The following is a 22,617-nucleotide window of genomic DNA, read 5'->3' as shown; positions in this document are numbered from 1 at the left end:
GGTGACAGAGCTGGCTGAAATGGATGGGGCTGTAATGGAGGTACCTGCCGGCAGGGCTACCTGGGAGACGCTCTTATCTGTCATCTGATTTATCCAGGTTAAAAGGCTGCAATCAGTCACCAAGGTAGATTCATTCCCCAGTAAATAGTGCCCGAGGGCTTCCAGGACCTATTTTACTGCTAAGCACTCTCTTTCCAATGCTTGAATACCTTTGTTCCCGATGGAGCTGTTGCTGGCTGATATATATATGATATGGGGAGTCCCGGTGACTTTTTTATTTTTGCTCTGTACAGCTCCTGGCCTTGTCTCGGCTGCGTTGGGCTGCACGATGAATTATCTGTCCAAGGCTTTCTTGCGTCTGGGGGCAAATCCAGCCGAGACTGCTCTCAGCTGCTGGGAGAGCTGTCACTATGAATCAGCTCTGCCTGAAGCCTGGGCGATCGGCACAGCAAGAGGGGAGGTTTGGAGGGGAGGGAAGTCATGCTCGGAGTGCTGGTGGGCTGGCCCAGGTTTTGGGCTGGGGGCTGGGAAGGACCCACCTCTCCTGCCCTTGCTTCTGTTGCTGGGGCACTTTGTGACAGGGTGACAGAGCTGGGCTGAGGGACAGTCATATGCTGTGGTGCCCAAACATTTGCTTTCTCCAGTGACTTTTTCCTGCTGGATTTGCCTAGAGCCTGTCCCCTATCACAGGTGAGTCCTTTGGGTACCTCCAGGGTCAGGGAGGTTTCTCCAGCTGTGAAGAGCAGAGACTGACATTATTCAGACAGTGGTACCTGGACCCCAGTGATCCCCAGAAAAAGGACCCTCTCTGCCCTCTAGGGTTCAGCTGTCACCTCTCATGACATGTCACAAAACCAATCTGATTTCTTCTGAGCACTGAGGTCCCCTGGCCTGGCCCTGCTCTTTGGGGGCATGTTTGTTTGACTTGGTGGTGGAGAAGAGGAAATCTCTATCAAGAAGGCTATGGACACAATAGCAGTTTCTATCCTCATTTTAATTTTTTACTTCTTCTTTTCATCCTGGTTCAGCCCAACAACAGATCCCTGAACTGCTGGCAAGGGGCTGCTGTCCCCATCCAAGCTCCAGGTGCTACCTGCCTCCCCATCCCAAAGGACAGAGGAAAGGCTGCATCCTGCCCCCTCCTTTGGGGAGAGCTCGGGAGCCCTTGTCTACTACGCCTTGTTCTTATGTACCTTCAAGCACTTGTCCTGCAAACGTTTGAGGTTTGACTGCTTTTATTCCTTTTCCTGTCTTTGACAAACCTCTTATGTAGTTTATCATCCCAAATCGGTTTGTTAACTTCCTCCTGCTCTTCCCCTCCCACTCCTCCTCCCACTAATTAGAGTGAAGGACTAATGGAGTATTACTGTGAGGGACTAGGCAAGCTTCCCAAAGAGCTTACCTAAGAGGAGAGCACTTTGACTAATAGATGTGCATTAAGGCTGTGCATCCTCTTGTCCTGAGAGTGGGAGGAGGGGGCCAAGAGTACAGAGCAGAGCTCCAGACACTGGTATCATTGGCTCTCTCCAGATATCCCGATACGTACAGTTGGACCATTTCTGCTCTCAGATTCACCCTTAGGGATGGGTTTTGGGTCTAACTTGCCCTTTGGTAGCACCCCAGCCAGGTGGATTTGACTCACAGTAGGTGCAACATGGTCCTTTGCCAGTTACAGATACCAGCTTTCCTGCTTGGGCAGAAGAGGACTTTTTCCCCATGCTGTGTTTGTACAGCACCCAGCACAGGAGGGCTCCTTCAGTCCCCATGGGGATCTTGTGAAGTGCCTGCACCAGTACTTGGAGTATTGGATCACCCAAAGCTGCCCTGAGACAAGACACTGGGACAGCCAGAAGGAGAGCAGAAGGCATCTGCCAGGAGGTACAGAGCACTTCAGGAGCTGCTGTGTACCTAGACTTTCCATTCATGAATGTCATGAGAGTTTTTTTTCTGCTGGTCATCTGGCTTTGAAGCCTCCTATGCATTTTCCAGGGGCCATACCCAGCACTGGAGGAGGGTTTGAAGTTGGAGCTATGCAGAACCACACAACCTGAACTTTGGGTATGCACTGGGATGATAGGCAGTGATGATCAGTATGTGTCTCTATCCTTGCCCCTGCAATTTGGTTTCTGAACTTATGCTAGGGTGCAGAACCAATTGGATCAGCCTGGTGACCATCACCAACGTCATCTGCAACCTTCAAGAGTTTTGTAGCTCAATCCTCTGGACCCCTGGAGGGAATCACATTGACATTTAAACATTGTAAATGGCAGCAGTGCTCAAAGGCACCAGGAGAAAGGTCAAGTGCTTCAGTAAGAGGTGGGCAGGTGTGGGTCTTCACATGGGTGTTTGCTGGTTAAGTGTCTGGAGACATTTAATCTTGGGAGAGAGGTAACAAAGGCAGCTGGATGCAAACCAGAGGTGGGCAGGGTGGATGGGAGAGGACATAAAAATGGCGAGGAGTGAGCTGTGGCTGTCATGGGCCTTTGGGGAGGGAGAAAGTATTTCCAGAAGCTAGGTTTGGAGAAGTAAAGCCATGATGTTTATGAAATGTGGGTGCCCGGGTTCTGCAGACTCCTGATGACTGGGTCTGGCAATAGCATCAGGGTACAGCTTACAGCATGTTTCTGAGACCCCTTGTTTCAGCAGGGAAGGTGCAACTTGCTAAGTGGATACAGGATGTGCATGTGGCCAGCCCTACCTTTGTTTCGCTTGGGGTCTCCAGGTGTCCCAGATTTCTCTCTGTCACTTCTTACTGGGAGCCACCCTCAGGGTATCTGACCTCTCAGCAATCTCACCTAGGTAAGTGTTGGCTCCATGGAAAGCTCTTGTGTGTTCCTGGCTTTGCTCCCTGATTAGCAGCAGCAGGATAACAGGAGAGATGTACTGATAAACGCAGGACAGGTTCGACTTGTCCAGCTTCACTCCCTATAGTCAGCACCTGCTGAGTCACCCAGACTCCTGACATTCTTCATCAGGAGGCTTCAGGAGGAAACTCGGCCAAACTGAGCCTGAGCACCTGGAGCCTATGGGCAGTGATAGAAATGGCTCTATGCATCTCATTCACCTCCTCTTATGCTGGGCAAGGGCATGAAACTTGAAAGTGCAGACGCTGATATGAGAACTGAGTTTGGCCCAGCTGGATTGCAGTTTGTGTCACTGGCTCTCGGGCTCTGGGCTTTCAAGCACTGGTACCTGACACAGTGTGTGCTGGGAGAAAGAAGAATCCACCATAGCAAGAAGAGCGTTCTCAGGACAACTGCCTATGTGAATGTAAAGATGAGGGGGAGGGATAAAACACCTTTCTGATGCAGGGAGGGGGGTGGTCATCATCCTGGCCACACCCATGGAAGGGGAACCTTCAATCTATTTATGTGAGCACGGGGGAGGAGGCATATCAGAGGTCCCCATGAGCTAGACACCACTCCCTCCCTGCCCCAGTGAAGGCACAATGACTGGCCACAGAGCAGGGTCACTCGGTAGTGCTCCCATCAGGGAAGAAGCCTTCCTGTGCCCTGGCAAACCCCTAGTGAAAGACAATCAGGCTCGCTGTCACCAAGCTAATTCCGACGGCATAAAAGCAGTAATGAAATTCACGGCAGGATTAGCCTCTCCATCCAATGGGCCGGCGCCACAGTGACATATCGTGCTTCTTGCCCGAATGTAACACACCATCTAATTTACGTCGTGTAGCGAGCGGGAATGAAATGTTCATAAAGAATTGCTGAATCTTGTCACCTTAACTGCGGCCCCGGGCTCTGAGGCATCTGTCAGGGAGAGGAGAGCGGAGAAGGAGGCTCCTGCCTTGCAAAGCTGCGACCAGGGCTTTGGGAAAGGGGAGATGGCTGCATTAATCTTCTGGGTCTGTGCAGTGGAGATGTAGCACGTGGGGATGAGGACTCCAGGCTGGAGGAGGGCGGCTGTAGAGCTCCCTTACATGTGCCTGCTATACTGAGTGGTGCCAGCAACAAGAAAGGGGCTGTTAGAGCTTCCCCACCCAGAGAACTGCATGCCTGGGATGCATGAAAAAGGACCTGTGGTGGCATGGAAATAAGGGGCAGCATCCTTGGAGATATACATGCTCACAGCAGAACACAAGTTCCCAAATTCCATGTTGGGTCCCACGTGCAGTTGCACACTGGTCAGCAACTGCAGGTGTCCACAGCATACACAACCCTTCTGCTGTGGCTTGGCAGCCCCATTCCCCCCTCCCCTCCCCAAATGTTTATTTGCAGTTAATTTTCATGGATTCTAATGGCTCAGATCCTGCTAGGGGGGATCGTGCCTGCCTCTTCAGTCAGAAAGTTTGCAGAAAAAAATAGCCCTTTCCTGTTGTGTTTGGAGTAATAGCGTCTTGGTGTCCAGAGGGGAGTTGGCAAGGAAACAGGGAAGTTTATTAAGGGTAAGAGATTGAATTCCACTGGGTTTAATTGGAAGTGCTTGAGCAAACAGGGGAGGGAGCCGTCCAGTCCAGCTCTCTGGGAACAGCAGTACTGGCCCCAGGTTTCATGCCTATGGAGCTGAGTTGTCCCAGGGCCACCTTATCCTCTTGACTGCTGGGGAAGCTGCTGGGTCTGGCTTGTTTTCTTCCTTGGGGTCATTTGTGCACCTCAACCTTGGCTTCCTACTCCATCAGCTGCTAGGATCCTACATGGGATCTGGAAATGCTGGGTCAGGAGGGATGCAGCTCTGAAGTGTCTGGGAAGATGCAGTATTCGGGTCTGTATTTTCCTTTGGAAGTTAGTTCAGGGCACAAAGTGTATGGGCGAGGTATAAGTCCTGTCCCTCCCATGCTGCCCAGTCCTCTCCCATGAAAATATAGCTTTTCTCCCTTGACAGGGACAGCACAGCTCCCAGCTGGGACTCAGCAGCAGCTGGCTGGGGTGCAGGTACTGGGTATGCAATTTGCAACTGAGATTTGGATGTTTTGGAAGAGTCACCTAAACTTAAGAGGCCTGCTTTGCTTTCCCATTTTAAGGCCAAAATGGTGAAAATCCACTTTTGGATCCTAATCCCCACACCATCCTTCAGGGCACAGAAAAGTCTCCAAGTCAGATTGCCATGGATGAAAACATCTGCCTGCCTTGGGCTGGTCTGGATGCTGCCTGCAGAATGAGCTGCAGCACCTGTGTGCCTACCCTGCGCTGATAATCATAGGTATGCAAAGCAGGATGGAAATGTGCCTTTGTGGCTGCAAAAGGAGCTGAGTGCCAAAATTCTGATTCCCTCCTAGAAAAGCCTCTCCTTCAAGACCTTCTCCCACACCACACTGAGTTGAAAGAGGCATCAAGTATTCTCCTTGCAGCCGAAGGTAAATGGGGGCTCAGACATTTGTTTTGCCTTGAATTCAGCTGATCATTCTGCTCAAAAATTCAAAATTAAAGAACAATAAATAATTTATTACTTTATTTACTTTAATTCAATAAATTGCTTCCCGACAAATTAAGATACATTGCTTCAAATTAAATGTTTCATTAAATCTGAGATTAAACTTTTGGGGGCTGGGGAAAGTAAGACTTTTTAATTTGGCTGAAAACATGAAAACTGCCTTTTCCCATTGCTTTAATTGCAAACTCTAGAACCAAAGTGACACAAATTTTACAAAGTGCGGCTGTGCTGGTTTGGTCTCTGCTCCCACTCCTCTGGGAGACCAGTGGGTTTCTCTTTCTGACTCTCCTAGCATGACAGATGGCTGCAGACTTTCAGCTGCAAATCCAAACAGAGCATGTCTCTAATCCCAATCAAACCTCACACAAACGTCCTCTAATTGAAGCACTTTGTGTCTTCTAGACTTTGCAGGGTCTTGTTTCTCCATAATCTTGCTTCATGGGTGAAATTGCCATAGTGGCTGGCTCCAGCCACCCTCTATGCTCTTTGTTTCAAATACATGTAAGTCAAATATATATATATGTTAAATATATATTTATAAGTTAAATACATATGATGATTATAAATATATTTAACTTCCTTTTGGTTGATGTCCTGTGCTGGGACTCTCCAAGGTGGGATTTCAGCCATATGCTATTTCCCAGTCTCCATATACGGTCTTCACCTCTAATGAACAGGAGATAAAGCCTCATGTCTCTGTTTTCTGGTGGTTTCATAGATGCAGAGCTCTTCTACAGCTTTTCACCAGTATGATGGCCTAGCCATAGAGATGAATGGGACAGACAGACTTACAAATGTGGAAATATACGTAGACTGAAATGAAGGAGTTTGCTAGTTTCCTGGGCAGTGATCCTCTGTAGCATACCTAGCATGATTGAATCTGCTACAGAGAGGGATCTCTGGGGGCTGTCTGGCTGCTGGATGTTAGTACCAGATTTTGTAATTTATTAGGGACTGCTGGAGGGACTTTCAGCCAGTTCAGCACATGCCTCCCTAGGCACTCATGCACCTGTGCACCAATACAGCCACTGCAGAGCACCTCAGTGCTCTGTGGCAAAGTCTGTGTTGCTCAGTTTAGGACAACCTGCACAAACACAGTTGCAGGAACAAATAATTGCTAAAGGGCTCTTATTTTTCCCCCTCAGACTCTGCAAGCAGAGGCACTGTAGGTGCTATGAAACAGTGCTGGAGGAATAATCCCTCTCTTGTCTAACCCCTGGTTGGAAGGCTTTGAATGACAGAAGAACTCAAAGTAGCTGCTTATGACCGTGCCCTTTTTGGTGGCCTCTTCTCCCATGGCTGCAGGCTCACAGCTCTGGGTACTTCATTGCAATGGTATCTGCTGCAGGTTTGGAAAACTGGGACCATGGTTGTCTTTCACAGGAAGGTTAGAGCAGCAAAAGGAGTGTTTGAGATACTGGGTGATGGAGGGAGAAGGCCTTGTGATGCCTACTCTGGGCTGCTCTGAAGAGGGTTGGTAGGAACCAGGGCAGAGACAAGGCTGTGTGCTTCACTTCCTTTTGGGTTTAAAAGGTTTTCCTAGAGGGAAATCTTTCCTGTGAGGGCCCTTTTGCTTTCAAGAGAGGTGTCCCTCTAGGGAGTGTGTTCAAGGGCTGGGAAAATCTCCTTTTCTGAGTTGTCCTTCAGGCACCAAATGGCAGGGAAATGCCCCATGAGGAACAGGGTGCACATGAATGAGGGGGTTAGCTCTGCAGGCAGGATCCCAAACTCCTCCTCTGAGCAGTGAATAATGCTGGAGAAGCAACCTCTAAGAACTGCATGTCTGTCAGCTCCTGGAACCCAGGTCACTCTTGGACTAGGTGTGTCCAAGGCAGGGGGCAGTTGCTTTTGGATCCATGAATTGTAATGTCCCTCTGAGATATGGGGAAAGGCACAGTCACTGCAGCAAGGGGGCTTTTGCCAGGAAAAGTCTCTTATGTACTTACTATGTAAGCCAAGAGTATTTACAGGAGATCTTGCTGCCTGTAACTTAAAGCTTTAGCGAAACAAATTGGAATTGCCTTCTGGAGGCCATTGTTATAAATTATGGCCCCAACATCTGTCCACATCTGCAATGTCTAGACAACCCGTCTCGGCTAGAAGAGCGAGCGTGGGGGGTGCTGTGATCACAGTGGGGGGGGGAAGCAAAGGGTTTATGCTGGGGCTTGTGCCAAGCACCCTGGCTCACACTACCCCTGTGCTTTTGAGCATGATGCTCAAAGCAGGGTCCATCCCAGCCCAGCCAGGAGGGACTTCAGGGGTGTCCAAGGCAGGAGGAGAAACATCTGCCTTCCCCCATTGCAGATTGATGCCAGCAACAAGTTCGGCCCTTGGAAGCCTTGACTGCTGTTGCCTCATTGATTGCATGTTGAAGGATGTGAGGGAAGGCAGCGCTTTCAGCAGGGCTTCTTCCTGGCTTTCCCTGGCCCCTGTGCAGCACTTGCCATATAGAGGCCAGGCCCGTCAGCTAAACGATTGTATTTTTTTTACAGTTCCTAGCGCAAACCTTCTCATTTATATGTAAAGTAGCCATTAGTCATAGCTCTGTTCCCTCACACTGCCTGATGTACAATCACATTTTGCAGTGGATGAATCTTTCCACACAGCTGCTCTGCTATGAATAATCCGTTGCTGGGCCCATAAATCAGAAAAAAATCATGCACCTCCTTTGCCTGATCCTTACACAAAGTCATATATTTTACATGAGGACAAACTAAATATTCATGAGGCTTTAAAAGGCTGTTCTGACTACAAGGTACTTGTTGGGGTTGTTTTTGTTCTGTCGGGCCAGGTTTGGTGGTTTGGGGTTGTTTTTTGTCCTTGTAAGAAGAAATCTCTCTTTCCCCTTTGGCACCCTTCAGACACTGAACTCCCAGCAATGCTCCTCTGGACTCGTGTTTGCCGAAGGACTGATGAATTAGTCATTGCTGCTGTCTCAAGGACAGGCTGATGGAAGGTGCTGCAAACACCAAAGGACACATCCCAGGGGAGGTGGCCAGGGCTCAGAGAGTGAAGGAGCTGCTCTAAGGGTAAAGAGGCACTTCCAGGTCTGTGGTGGGGGCACCTGGCTGGCTGGGAGTCAGGGTGTGTGTTTCTGTGTGTGCCTCAGCCTGGTGCTCCACACCGGGGCCTCTGGCAAGACCATGGAGACTGGGAAGGCTGCTGACAGTGGCTATAGTCTCTGTTCAAGAATGTTGTCACCCTGATTTCTCTTAATCCATATTTTAAGCAAAGCACCTACAGAGTCTATGGAGAGGACTGGGACCAGGGCTTCAGTATCTTCTGCTTCCCAGTGGCCAAGTGAATCTGGTGGGGGAACAGCACCATGCAGCCACAGTGGTAAGATGGGAAACTGGGAAATGAGCTCAGGTTTAATCTGCTCAGGATCTCTGTAAGGATCCCAAACTCTCAGAATCTGGCCTGCCCAAGACTCTCTGCCTTGGCCATTCAGAGCCAGTGATAATGTTATTTGTGCAGGGAGGGTTCTCAACCCCCAGGAGGGTCAGGAGACCCTGACAAGTGTGAAGACAAGGTTTTCCACATTCTATTTACTGAATTAGCAGCTCCCAATAACTGAGAGGGACCAGTCTCATCCTTCCCTGCCCTGGTCCCACCTGCCCTTACAGTAGCTTTGCTATTTGTGGGGTCACAAAAAAAAGCCAGTTTGACTTGCCAGCAAAGAAATGTTTAGTTTATATATCCTGAGTATCATTTTCCTGCCACTGTAGTGAACTAAAACAGCTCACTGTGCTAGCAAACAGGTTTCGGAGCCAGCAGGGGGTGAGAGGAAGTAACATGTGGCTGCCAGAGACAGAAGAGAAGATGCAGCTCCCCTTTTCAGCAGCACAAGGGATGCAATCAGCTCAGCCTCTAATGTTAATCTACAGCCCACACTATTGTGGTTTCTCTGCAGACAAGCCTTTCTCTCTGGTCATCCCCTCCATACGTGCAGCCTTGCACATCTCCTTATACCAGGTAATAAGTACTGTCCTGCTCAGTAACATAATTCATACTGTGCGGTCTTGGACTCTCTCCCTTTGCTCTTGCATGACTGAGTGTCCCTTTGTCCTAAAAAAGCCCCTTTGCCCACAAGCTGCAGGGAGCCATTTTGCCCTCAGTTTCCCCCAGGCCACTGCACTCCAAGCCCCTTTAGCTGAGATGCCAGAGCCCTGTGTGAAACATGTCACCATCACGGATGAGCTGGGCTGGAGAGGCTGAGCTGAACCACTGGGATGTCTCTGGGTGCAGGGGTCCCTGTCACCTTCTCACAAGCTCTTGTGCTATCAGAGGTTGCCTGTGTGCTTATGACTGTGAAACACACCCCCAGTAACAGCTGCTGCCACTGCTGCTACCAAGTTCTTGCAGGACAAAGGGAACAACAAAAAATTCTTCTACCAGTGAACTCCCTTCTTTTCACTTCTCTTCCTTTTTGCTCCAGCTTGGAAAGAATGAAGCCAAGGCACTGCCAAAGTAGAGGAAAACAAGGCCAAGCACACACAGATGGTGACTCCACAAATTTAATTTAAAATCATCCTTTATTATTCAAAATATTAAAATTCAGGCAATAATGCCCAAAGGAACTGCACTGATTAAAGTTCCCTAATGTTTCATGGCCAAATCTTGCTGCTTCCACCAAGGGTCACTGGGACAAGAAGTGAAACCCCTCTGGAGTGCAGAGAAAGGTAGGGCTGTACCTGCTGTAGATGGCTTAACCAGTTACTTACTGACCCAATCAGCTTCACTTGAAGCAAAGCACCAGCTGTTCCTTACCCAATTAATGATTGCCACAGCAAATTAACATGGCGTTACACCAGGCGTGGATGTGGTCCGCAGAGTCCAGAATGCACAGAGCAATATGCTATTGCAAAAATGATCACAGTAATATCTTTACCGTTAGGTAGCATCCTTCATCTGGAAGGATGGTGAGGTCCCTGAGCACTATATGGCTCGTTTCATGCAACGTGCTCTGCAGTGAGGGGGTGGAGGGCAGGGAGGGGGGGGTATGGTTGCTGTTTCAAGGAAAAGTAAAGAAGAGCTGGTCAGGGCAGCTCTACTGTGGCAGAGACAGCACTGACTACACATGTCCAGTTCCTGCAGTCCAAACAAATAATTGTTTGGTTGGAAATCTGTTGAAATGTGCCTTCTGCTGGCCTTATGCACCACAGACCTTCCCAATGTTTCTTTGCCTGCTGTGTGATGGGACACCTTGATGGTCTCACAGCTTGGCGTGCTGGCCACAGAGGACATAGAAAGCTGGTGGGTGCAGAGCTGGCCATCCAGCTGCAGGGAGCATCCCACAGTGGGAAGGGGCCCCAAGTTCGGGCTGCAGATGCAGAGATCCAGGTGAGGTTCCCACAACACGGTGTTGCTCCATGCTCAGCGCTGCTGGGCCAACTGCTGCTTCTCCGAGTCCTTCCCCAGTCACTCTGTGCTGTGGTTGAGGCTCTTGCCCTGTCCCTCTGCAGTGGTTCTGCATTGTGGGGTCCTGCTGGCAGGGTGTCAGAATAACCAAGCCATGATCTTCTACCACCAAGTTTAAGTCCAGCACCTAAACACTCATTAGTTTTGGCCCCACATAGTTCAGGGACATTAATCCCCTATGAGTTACAGTCCAGACAGATCAATCAGCCTGGAGGGCTTTGGGACACTGCTGTCTAGAGCTGAAGCATTACACTTTCCAATTTTCCAACAATTAGGCCAGCATCAGATATTATTGACAAATAAACCATGCAATCAAAGCCCTGAGCCTGCCACGCTGCTACCAGGAGGATCCATTTACATCCCCAGCCAGCTGCAGGATGCCTGGATGGAGGAGACTCGGGAGAGCCCTGCCTCAAGCACCAGCAGCCCCTGGTTGCCTTCAGTTCTGTTACAGGAGCCCTCCCTTTGTAATTACAGGATTCCCTCATTATAATTACTGTTATTTATATAATCGTGGTGAGTGTTTTCAGTGCTGTCAGCAGTCTGGAAAGTGCCCAGCCCCACTAGAGCCAAGCATTTCAGGCATTTCACTGTTAAGAGTCCGGCTTTAAAGTATGATGGCCAAGAGCATGGCTGGGCCAGGCCAAGAATGGCATCCTCTTGTCCTGGTGACAATGGCATCCTCTTGTCCTGGTGACATGGAAGCTTTATTTGGAAGATTTCTATGCCCTGGGATTGTAGAGGGAGAACATCAGGTTCTCTCTACCTCCTTCTCTTAGACCACTGCTCTGGGATCGTAGATCATGCCAGCACCACACCCTGCAAAGGCTGACATTCCCTGTCACCTCTGCTGGGTCACTGGCTGCAGGAGACACTCCTGGCACTGGATCACGATGCACCACCTAGGTCATGTGTCCCTGGGAGGAATCCAGTAATGGGCATATTCTCTGCATCCTCTGTTTTGTCTCTGATCATCTTGTCTGAATATCTGGAGGAGATGGAATGTTTAGAGAAAATGAGAGAGGGGACTGGTACTCAGGAGATACCAGTTTTGTACCTGCTTGAAGCTCACTTTTGTTCCTTCGTCAAACACAGGAATGAAAAGAATGGGTTTGAGCTGCATATGGGCAAGCAAGTGCTGATGTCTGTGCCTGGCTTCTTTACATTTGAATAGGAAGAAATTCAGGGTATCTCAACTAAAATGCAGGGCCAAATATATAAATGCAGCAAGGAAAAGAACCTGAGTGTTTTACTAGATGACAAACCGGCTAGAAATCAGTGTTGTGTTTGCTGTAACGAAGTAAAAACTTATCAGGGTCTTATAGTTGGTATTAAAACCTCAGGAAGTAATTCCTCTCTGCTGCTCCATACGAGGTGGCTTCAGTTTTTGGGCACTGTGCAAAATGTAGGAAAACTGGAAAGAGATCAGACAAATTTAATAAACAAGAGGATTAGAAGCAATGGCTGCCACGTGAGCTGGTCTTGCAGGATGTGCAAAAGAGGAACAGAGGGGATATGGTAAATATTCTCCAGTCTATGTGCAGTTGCTAGTCAAGGAGTGCTGATAAATTCTTTTTTCTCTTTGCTGCTTAGTACAGCAAAGCAAACTTGGTCCAATTTTCAGGGAAAATTTATCTAGAAGCATTATTAGAAAAAAAGGCACCAAAGCACCACGGAAGGCTTTTTATGCACAGGATGGCTTTGAACAAACATCTCTCAAGAATGATGTCAGCCTACTTGATCCATCCCAGTGATGCAAATTTTCCTGTTCCACATCCCATGTGGGCCTTCGGACTGGTGACTTCGAAGTCAATGGATAATTTTGGCACCCCCGCACGGAGGGGTGCGCCAGTGCACGGGGCTCCGTTTAGGTTTCTCAGCAACTGTCGGCTCGAACACCACAGTGCGGGAGCACGGAGCGCAACCGCAGCAAAGCGTGGGAGCAGCCGAGCCCTCCTGGGGGGGCATTTGAGAGCGCGGGGCCGTGACTCAGGAGCCAGCCGTACCTTCCACGCCAGTGAAGGTCTGGAGCTGGACGCCGCCCACAAGGCACCTGCGGGATGCGCCTCCTCATCTCCCTCCCTCGCCTGCCCACAGAGGCCGTGTCCATCCCACCCCTGCCCTCACCTCGCACCGTCACGGCCCCACACTACTACAACTCCCGTCAGCCCCCTGCACAGACACAACGCATGTGCCAGCCGGCTCCCAGCGTGCCCCCGGCTCCGACACCTGCCGGGACTTGTAGTTTTAATTGGCAAGTAGGGCCCTTGCCAGGGATGCGGTCGGGGACTCCATTTCCCGTGGGCCTCCGGAGCCGCGCATGCGCCGTGAGGGCAGCGGGGCGAGGTGGGGGGGAGCGCGGGGCAACGCAGGTTCCCGTCTGCGCTCGCTGCGGCCTTCACTGAGCGGGGGGGCGGCCCCGGCCCGGCCCCGCAGGACGATGGACCCGGCCGAGGCCGTCCTGCAGGAGAAGGCGCTCAAGTTCATGGTGAGGAGCCGCGGGGGTTGGCGGAGGCGGCGGGGGAGGGTGGGCACCTCTGTGTGTGGAGGGGCTGCGGTGGGGGGGGCGAGATGGAGCGGGGGGCAGTGGGGAAGGGGACCCGGGCCTCGGGGCTGGGCCGGGCCGGGGGGCGCCGGGCTGGCGGGCGGGGGAAGGTGGTGAGCGGGGCCCAGGGAGGGGGCGTCCTGCCTGCGGGGAGGGCAGCGAGCGGGGTCCCCAGATCCGGGAAAAGGGAGCATTGGGAAGAGAGGGAGGGGGCTGCAGGTGCCACCTGGGAGCGGGAGAAGTTAAACTGGAGTGAGGCAGGACCTGGCAGAAGGGCCCACAGACACCGTCAGGCTTTGCGCATGTAATTCTTGAGCTTTTTCTCTTTATTTGTGCACCTTAGACTATCCTTCTGTACTGCTCACCATCCCTCTGTAATTTTGTTTCTCCTCCCATTCTACTGCGAGATCTCTAAATACTGGCACTTGAGTGTTTCACCTGCTGCTGCAGCAGTGTATCAGTGATAGTGACTGCGGGGAGCACGTACATTGTTTAGGTTTGTGACTTCACCTTTGGTATGGAAAACAGTACATGCATCCAAGATGCTCTTCAAATGTGGCTAATTTCCATAGATCTGAGGCACTGTGCATTTAAATGTATGTACTTGAATGTAGCTTCATTCTCTTTTTCTTCATTTGTTGCTATTTCTAAGCGTTTTGGCCAGAAATGTAAGATTTAGAAATGAAAACAAAGTGTTGCCAACTAAATTGAATGTAAATTTCAGGTGCCCCAAACTGTTCTTACCCTAAGGATATAATTTAAATGACTGGCAACACTTGCTAAAAGTTTGTTTTGGATTAGTGCTTCTAGTGGCACAGAATTAAATTTGAGCTCATCAGGAAGAAGGAATTCTATTAAATCTTCAGAACATATGCCCAAAATGAAACTGAGGAAACACTGGTTGCAAATTTTAATATTTAATCGAGCTTTGAAACATTCGTTTGGGTTTTGTTTTCTAATCTGGAAGAACTTGTTTCTCTCTTGAGACTTTTTGACCCATTTGCTAGTAATCTCCAAGTTTGTCAGATTTATAGAGTCTCAGCTCAGTGAAGTGGAAAAATGCTATGGACACCTAAATAGACAAGGTAGCAATTAGCAATAATGAATGGCCCTCTTTGGTGTGGGATTGGCCAAAGGAGTGTCCCAGATCCTGCTGCACTTGTGTTTGGCCAAGCTTGGTAATTACAACCTGCCTCTAGTGAGTTTCACATCCCGAAAAGTTTCTGCTGAAGCATTCTTGTCTGCTGCCAGACAGCATTGTGAACATGCTACGTTGACTTCTCATACATTACTTTTTTCACCCCCTGTGCTAAGATTCTCATTCAGGGGCTTAGTCCAGGCTGTTTGAGATCATCTGTAAGATTGGGCCTGGAGGCTGAGGGAAGGAATCCCTGTCCATCCTGCAGCTGGTAGTGTCCCACTCAAACAATAGAGCTCCCTGGCACTGGGGAGAGGCATGAGCATGAGAAGAAGATGCACTTCTGGGAGATGCATCTGTTGAGAGCACCAGATAAAGGGAAGAATTATCAAGACCAGGCTGCACTGAGAGCTAAAAGCTAACCCACGTTCTTTCATGTTTTATTAAAAAGTCTCTTGTATGCAAAATGCTTGTAAAACATGCAGTGAAAGATGTGGCTTCCCTCTGTCCACTCTGAACTTGTTAGGGTAGTTTTGCTTACAGGTTGAGAGTAGAGTAAGCAAAGCTTTTGTTAAGCACATCTCAGGCTTTTTCTTTAGCACACATCGGTCCAGAACGTGGCTCTTACTTTCATTCTGCTGATGAAGTGTTTGTCAGACTTGGTGGGGTCTTCTGGTGTTGCCGGAAGGGTGGCACAGGCGGATACTTTGGGATACATAAGGTATCAGTTGCAAGTATCATCCTGGCCCTCCTAGGAAATGTCCTTTCTCTGCCTTGTAGCACTCAGTGCTCAGGCACTGCAGTAATGGCACTGGTACAGTTGTCCATGCAGAGGTAGCAGACCAGCTCGTGCATCCTCTCAGCTGATGCTGAATCATTCACAGTGATTACCTTGTCCATCTCAGTGTGTGCTATGTTTCATTTGCGTCTCCCTTATCAGGTGGCTCACAGCTTGGCTTGAGGTGAGCTTTGCTACTAATTATTGATTTTCCCTGAGAGCTTCCCAAGGAGCATTGTAGGTAAATATTCAAATACATTTTGGAGGTATGAGGCCTATTATCAAAGGCAGGAGAGACAGTTTTGGTTTTGAAAAGTGTTTGGGGTAGGTTTCATTTCATATTGAAAAGCCACCCTCTAGGTGGTAGTATGTTGGTGCTTCTCTAGAAAATAATACTTTTTTCCACTTAAAAATGTCAGTACTTAACTTTTGACATGGACTTTGAGCAGCTCTTGAATCACAAGGTATCAGGCAAGATGGACCTGGTGAATTGATTTTCATTTTAATGTCCAACTCCTAACAGAAAAATGTCGTGGGGGAGCTTCATCCAGTGCTAATATTACAAATGAAATTATTTTGCTTTAAAGCATCTGTATTTGATGCTTTAAAAGACAAAGAGTACTCTGTTGTTTTTCTGTATGTTCATGTCTGTGCAACTTTTTGATGGGAGTAGAAGGCACCTGCCTTCTCACTGGCTGGTGTTGCCTGGATTACTTGCCAATGAAGCAGTATTGCATTTAACTGATATCTGCTACCAGTTTCCTGGTTATCTGTGGTCAGGTACAATATCTATAATCTAATACTTTAAGGTTTAAGTAATTTATTCAATTTTATTTGCTTACTCAGTTTACCTCTATGTCTTAATAAGACCTAATTTATTCCTGATATTAAATTGCTGTGTATTAACACTACACAATACAATGCAACTGCTCACCAGGGAAGATTGTTTTTTCTGGTGAACGAGTGTATTGTATCGTGTGTTCCGCATGTCGTCTTTCAAAAGTTTTGGTGGTTTTGGTTCTGGTTTTTTTTTGAATGGAAGACAGTTCATAGACTTAAAATACAATGTTTTAAATTATGTAGTCAAGTGTCCTGCACCTACAGCGAGGATTTTACCAGAGCAGAACCTGTCTTAGTTCACTTCAGCCTCTTTTTTTTTTTGTACAGTATTACTGATGAAACTGCGCTCTTTATAAAGTACAGTGTGTAAGAGACTGATGCACAAGCTAAAGAGAGAGGTGAACGTGCCTATTAACCTAAAAAAATGCACACAAAAGTCCCACCCCAAACCCCTTGCCTTACAGAGCTCTGCTTTTATGCGTTCAGGAATATGGGATTTCCATAGTCATAGTCATTTACAAAAGAACAAGAAGTCGAGGTGCTCAATAAGTAACTTTCATGTTCGAATAAGTGTTTGAAACTGTAGATACAGTATTTAAAGTATGAGTGTGATAGGCTCAACTGAGACTTTGATTAAATGTCATATAAAGTAAACTACATAAGCCTGCATAGAATAGTAGATATTTTTTCAAAGTAGCTTCAAATGGTTCTGTTAAGTATACGAATGTTCTGATGATTATCTTTTTAATTAAAATGAGAAATCTTTGTTTAAAGTGGCATTCTTTTTTACGGCCTGTTACAGTCTCTGTGACAATCATTTCTTAAGTCTGAACGTTTTTAATTCCAGGAATCCATTTATATAAAACTATGTTTAGACTTAATTAAGGAATGATTCTTACAAAGCTTGTAAATAGCCAGGAAAAAAGGGACAGAAAATAAAACTGACATTCACACTTAACAGAATGATTGTTACAAGGTATGTAATATGCTATAAAAATACAATAAAGCCCTTTTTATAAGAGTTCATATTTTTTGTTCCTCATTTTGAAAGGTATTTAAGAAAAATATCAAAGCTCTATGAAGCAACATCTGTTTTCTTGAATGGACTAGTGACAACTTCAGTTGTGTTTAATTAGCAGTGCTTGGAACAGTACCTGACCAGTTTGAGCTCCCATCTAGGACCATTTGAGAGGCAAAAGCTTGATACTTAACATTAAGTTTCACTTTCTCAGTTTTTATGAATTAATTAATTTGCAATAATTCATTTAATTTCCTGGCTCATGAATCGGAAGAAGTCTGTCTGAGGGTTCCTCATGGGTTTTTTTCTGTTTCACCCCCCAAAATACCATTTTCCTTTTGGTTTTGGATGATAGGATTCTAGGGGCTGCTGATGGGCCTTCCAGTTTCGCAGAAGACCCAGAGCCTTCTAGTTGTGTTTTAAGATGCATCTGTGGGTTGTTGTTTGGTTTTTTGTTTTGTTTGTTTTTTGGGGGTTTTTTGGTTATTTTTTGGGGGGGATTTTTTGTGGTTGAGGATTTTTTTTGATTGTGGGTTGTTTTATTTTTTAATGAGGGGAAAACTCTGAAGTTCATTAATTGTTATATTTGCATGTTTGTAGGAGCTCCCACATAACTGGCAGGTAATATAGTAAAGAATAGTCAGTGTAATTGAAGGCTGAAGGGTAATAAAGTTGGAATTTTCCTTCCTGCTGTGTGCGTATATATATGGAACAGATGGACAAAGGCTTATACTTTAAAAGAGGCTCTGCTTGCACTGAACCTATGTCATTTATGGTGTCAGTAGGACCAGGATTTTTAAGACCTGTTATTTGTTAGCTATTTTAAAAAAAATATTTGAGAACCTTGCAGTCTTCCAAGTAACGTATTTGTGTCCTGGACATTGTAGCAGAGAATCCTGGGTATCCAAAGCAAGGATGTCATGAAAGCAGTGAGAATAATTTTGTGAGCTGGGATAGCAGTGTTGCCTCCTAAATGTGGGGTTGCAAATCCTGCTTGAATATTAAACATACGCTTACCAGTTTTTCCAGTGGTACTGAAATAGCATCCTGTTATTTTGGGTATTTGTTGGGACTAGTATATTGTATAGAAAATGCTGATTAATTTTCTTCTACACCAAACTTCATGCTGCAGATTTTTCTGCACTTGGTGCAGGCCTTTGGTACTTCAGTAACTTCACCCTTGCGTCTCTGGTAATGTTTCATTTCAGCCACTTTGCTCCATTAAATGTATGCAATTAGAAAAGCAAATGGCAAATTTGCTATCGCATCACTGAAGTATTTTGTTTCATAGACTTAAAAAGCCAAATTTGTTGCACCATGCTCTCTGTGCTGTAATATGTACTATAAACATCAGAGAGAATAGGCTGACCTTAATATTTGCTTCTCAGACTAAATCGCCGCCTTGCAGCAGTTATTTCCCACTGAATAAAAAGTTTAATTTCACGCCCTGATTAGTGCTAGGATGTGCAGGTGGATATTTATTTTATGCAGCTAAACTAATCTGCCTTGGCAAATTATTTGCCAGTCAGCAGAGCTATAATTCCTCATGAGTATTTGGTACTAAATTATCATTCTCATTAGTAAGATAAAGCAGACTGTTCTAACCACAAAGTTTGGTTAGGCAAAGGGCTTCCTACATAATCTTTGGAAGATAAAAGATGTGTGGTGGCCTCAACATTCTCAGTATTCTGTAATGGTTTGTGATATACAAAAAGGTAATGAGGATTTTAGAGGAAGAAAATAAAATTATTCCATAGCTGTGTATCATCTCTAGAGGTAAGGTAGGAATGCACAGTGTTCAGAGATCACTTCTTTAAGAGGTGCCTGATGAAGAAAAAAATCAAATGGTCATCTGTGGTTGGCGACTGGAAAAACTCCAAACTCTGATGTCTGGGCCACAAATGAGATGAAAATATAAAGTTATATTGTTTTCTTCTTTATTTTCAGTTCTAGCAGCTACTGAGGTAGCAGAAAGAATGACTTGAGCCAAAAAGTTAAATGGTAAAGGAAACTTCCTGGTCTGGTCTCATTTAAAATTCATACTCTAAAAACATTTTAAGTGGGAATCAGAAAGTATTTCCTGACATACAAATGTTGAATGGATATGTTTGTCAAGTGAATGTGTTCATTATTTTGTTTTCTATGGATTTTACTGTGTTGGTAGTTTGTTTGTATGATAAAACATGTTAATGAAAGGTACTTATTTTCTGTTACAAGGAAAGTAATTTATACCTGGAAATTAGGAATTCTCACTAACTATTGTGTGTAGGGATTCCACTAACTTTTTTTCATCTATATAGATTGTCATATATTCTTGTCATATTAATTTTCTCAGTGATTACTGAAACAGTATTTAGGGTATAAATGATCATGTCATATTTAAAACCAGCAAACTGAGCAACTTGATGTTTTGTATAAAAATTTTCGTGCTAAATTCATCAGTGCAGATGGAATAAGCTGTTTTCTCACTTCTTTGTGCTTATATTGTGTCATCTCAAACTCCATGCATGCTGGTGAGATTTGTGTAATATTTAACTGTCCTCAGGAGCAACCTTAACTGGTGTTTCCAATACTGAGTATTTTCTTCAGTCTTCCTCATTTCCTCCTTACACAATTCAGGAGATGCTCAACAAGGCATATTCTGTATACATTTTAAGTGATTTTGCACAGAAGGGCTGAATCCACTGTGTATTCAGCTGTGAAAGCTGAAAATTAATTGTAGCATAGCAGAGTCCAGTGGCTGCAGCTAAAGAGTAAGTGCTCAAAATACAATTAATAAGCAATCAAACATGAAGCTGTTTCCTTAACAGGATACTGATTAGTGTTGTGAAAAAACTTCTTGATACCACAGAAATGGTTGAAAATAAACATCCTGGGAATTGCATTAAATATTTCCTGCTTATTAAACAACAGAGCTTTCTAATGCCACTTTTTGAGGCCCTGCGGAACTCTGGTGTTGGACAAATGCTACCCCTGCTTGCAGAAAGAGAAAGCTGAAGCACAGAAATTTGCCGGGGGTCATGGACTGGAGGAATTTGTGTAGGGTCCTATGGTACACTGATAATAGAAGGCAGAATACAAAGAAACCAGTTCTTCTAATAGCTACCCTTGTGCTTCTGACCATGTTTTGGTTAATTTTACAATTGGCTAGCCACCTGTTAAGATAACCCATTTTATCATTAAACAAAATTAATTTTAGAAATGGCTTGAAACTGTCTGATTTTAATGGGATCTGAATATTCTTAGTTTTAATCTGCCTCATGAGGCTTGTCTTTCTTCTGGGAAGTACATTGTTACATCATTAAAATATCATCCCCTACTGAGAGAGAAATCGGTCCCATTCACTAAATGGCAATGCTGAAACAATGTCAAGTATTTCTAAAGACTGCATTAAAATTCATTTTTTTTTCTCTTTGATGTGCAAGTTCCATGGTCCCATTAACCAATGGGTGCTCAGCCTATTTGCCGCTGTGTGCGCAGCCAGATTTGTTAGCTAGGATGGCAAAGGGTTCAGAAGCAGACACGATGACTTACAGTTTTAAATTATTTTACTTTTCCACAATGATTTTGCTTGGAAACAAAAGATTGATCATAATTTTGCACTCTAGCTGCTTCTAGTCCTCCTCTGTACGAAAGATTGAGAAACATCTGATTTAATTTTCCCTCCCCCACTGCTAGAACAGGGTCTTGTGCAGTCATTTTGACGAGAGCAACAGAAAGGAGAGAATGAGGAAGAATGAGAAAGCTCAGCAAGGGGTCTTTCTAGTCTTCTTGAGGGAAGGACAGAAGTGTTTACAGTCTGTGGGCAGGAGCCATGCAGCCTCTTGGCAGAATCCACTGGAGTAACCAGTTTGGACTAGAAGCCGCAAAAAGGCCTAATGCTGGTTTAATTTTCTTCATCCCATGGTGAGATGGGAAAGGTTGCAGGGGCATACTACAAAGGAATGAAAAAGTTCTTAAGTGCAATTGTATGTTGTCAGAACAATAATAAGTGTGTTCTTCTAACTGTAGTCTAGATGGACCTATCTTCTTCAGAAGCAGCTGGAGCAAACCAGATCTGAAGAAGATGCTGGAGAGGGAATTAGGATAACACCAGCCAGTGCAGAACTCTGGTGTGAGTTTTGTCAGCTGGCTTTGTGCCTACATGGGATTTTTCTGTTTGTAGGAATACTCTCTCATGATATTTCCATCTTAGGACATAGTTATTCTTACAGATTTGAGGGGGTTCTTCTTCCCCAAATATAGTGGGAAAGAACACTGTGTAGAAAGGTGATGGCAGTCTTTGCTTGGTGTAGTGGTTTGGTTCAAAATATCTATTACTTACTTATTTTCCTTCTGTGAGATAAGAATCAGGAGAAAAGCAAAGCAGGCACAAAACTTAAAAGAATATAAAGAAGTTTACTAACAGACCTAAAAGAAAGAAAAAAAAAAAAAAGTCAGACTAAACCTTCAGAACACTTTCCTCCCCCCACCTTTCTCCCTTCTCCCACTGACAACATAAAAAGACAACCCTTGAGATTTTCAGTCAGTTTACCACCTCTATAAAAATCTTTTTCAGTTCACTTAGGGAGGGGTGTCTCTCTTGCTCATGCTATGGAGACATCTCCACAAGAAACAGTTCTCTCATGGCTTCAGCGTCGCAGCGAGACAGCCGCCCAGGTTCATTCTCTGCTCGCATGTGAAAGTCCCTTCCCTCGGCTTACAGCTTTCCCCACAACTGTCTTCAAGGGTTCAATCTTGGGCTACTTGAGCTGTTCAGAAGCAAAGGTTCTTTTCACCTATCTCTGGGAGCATCTTCATCTCTAGCAACAGAGGTCTTCTCCTTCCCTGGGAGCAAGGGTCCTCATCACTTTCATTTCTCTCTGTTCAAGCTTCTCATCAAATTACAGCTACTTCAACATTTGCTCATTTCAGCACAGGTACTTTTGCTCACAATTGTAATTTGAATGCTCTACCCCCCCATGCTTCATGAAATTACAACAGGTACTCTGATATATCATAGTCCATCACCACCATAGCTTTACAAAAGAATTTCAGCTTCTAAGCTTGAAGCATCTCCTCCTTCTCCCTCAGGGTTTCAGCTCTTCCTTCTTCACTGACTTTGGTGTCTTTATGGTGTTTTCTTCACTTGCCTTCACCTTTCCGTTTCCTCTGACCTGGGAGAGGATTGATGTCTGCAGGTTTCATCTGTTTTGGAGAATCTTACAGCACTAAAAGGGTTCATCTCACAGCTGGAGGCCCCGCAGCTGGAATTTGCCTCTCACTGTTGGTCACATGATCTTTGCCAGGCAGTGGCCTCAGATGAATTTCGGCCGAGCTGGGTGAGGGCCGGCCTGCATGGAGCAGGGGGCTGCCTGCACAGAGCAGGGCTGTGGCAGGGGGCCGGCCCGAATGGAGCAGGGAGCTGCCTGCACAGAGCTGGGCTGTGTGGGGACCGGCCCGAATGGAGCAGGGAGCTGCCTGCACAGAGCAGGGCTGTGGCAGGGGGCCGG

At 46.2% G+C, this 22,617-nt stretch overlaps 1 protein-coding gene across 8 annotated transcripts in view; it reads left to right on the top strand.

Annotated features, from left to right (window-relative positions):
* The first annotated feature begins 13,147 nt into the window (after positions 1 to 13,147).
* The window catches only part of BTRC (beta-transducin repeat containing E3 ubiquitin protein ligase), a 125,986-nt gene continuing 116,516 nt past the window's right edge, over positions 13,148 to 22,617 (top strand). For all 8 annotated transcript variants that reach the window (XM_042019187.1, XM_042019182.1, XM_042019186.1 and 5 more), the window contains exon 1: positions 13,148 to 13,294. In XM_042019187.1, coding sequence (XP_041875121.1) covers positions 13,247 to 13,294 — 48 coding nt within the window. In that variant the 5' untranslated portion in view covers positions 13,148 to 13,246. The remainder of the gene's footprint in view (positions 13,295 to 22,617) is intronic.

This window comes from Corvus kubaryi, unplaced genomic scaffold, assembly GCF_017639235.1.
Source record: "Corvus kubaryi isolate FWS band 111438036 unplaced genomic scaffold, C.kubaryi_AGA036_p1.0 138, whole genome shotgun sequence".
Lineage (NCBI taxonomy): Eukaryota > Metazoa > Chordata > Aves > Passeriformes > Corvidae > Corvus > Corvus kubaryi.
Note: the sequence above shows the minus strand (reverse complement) of the source record. Positions and strands in the feature narration are given on the sequence as shown.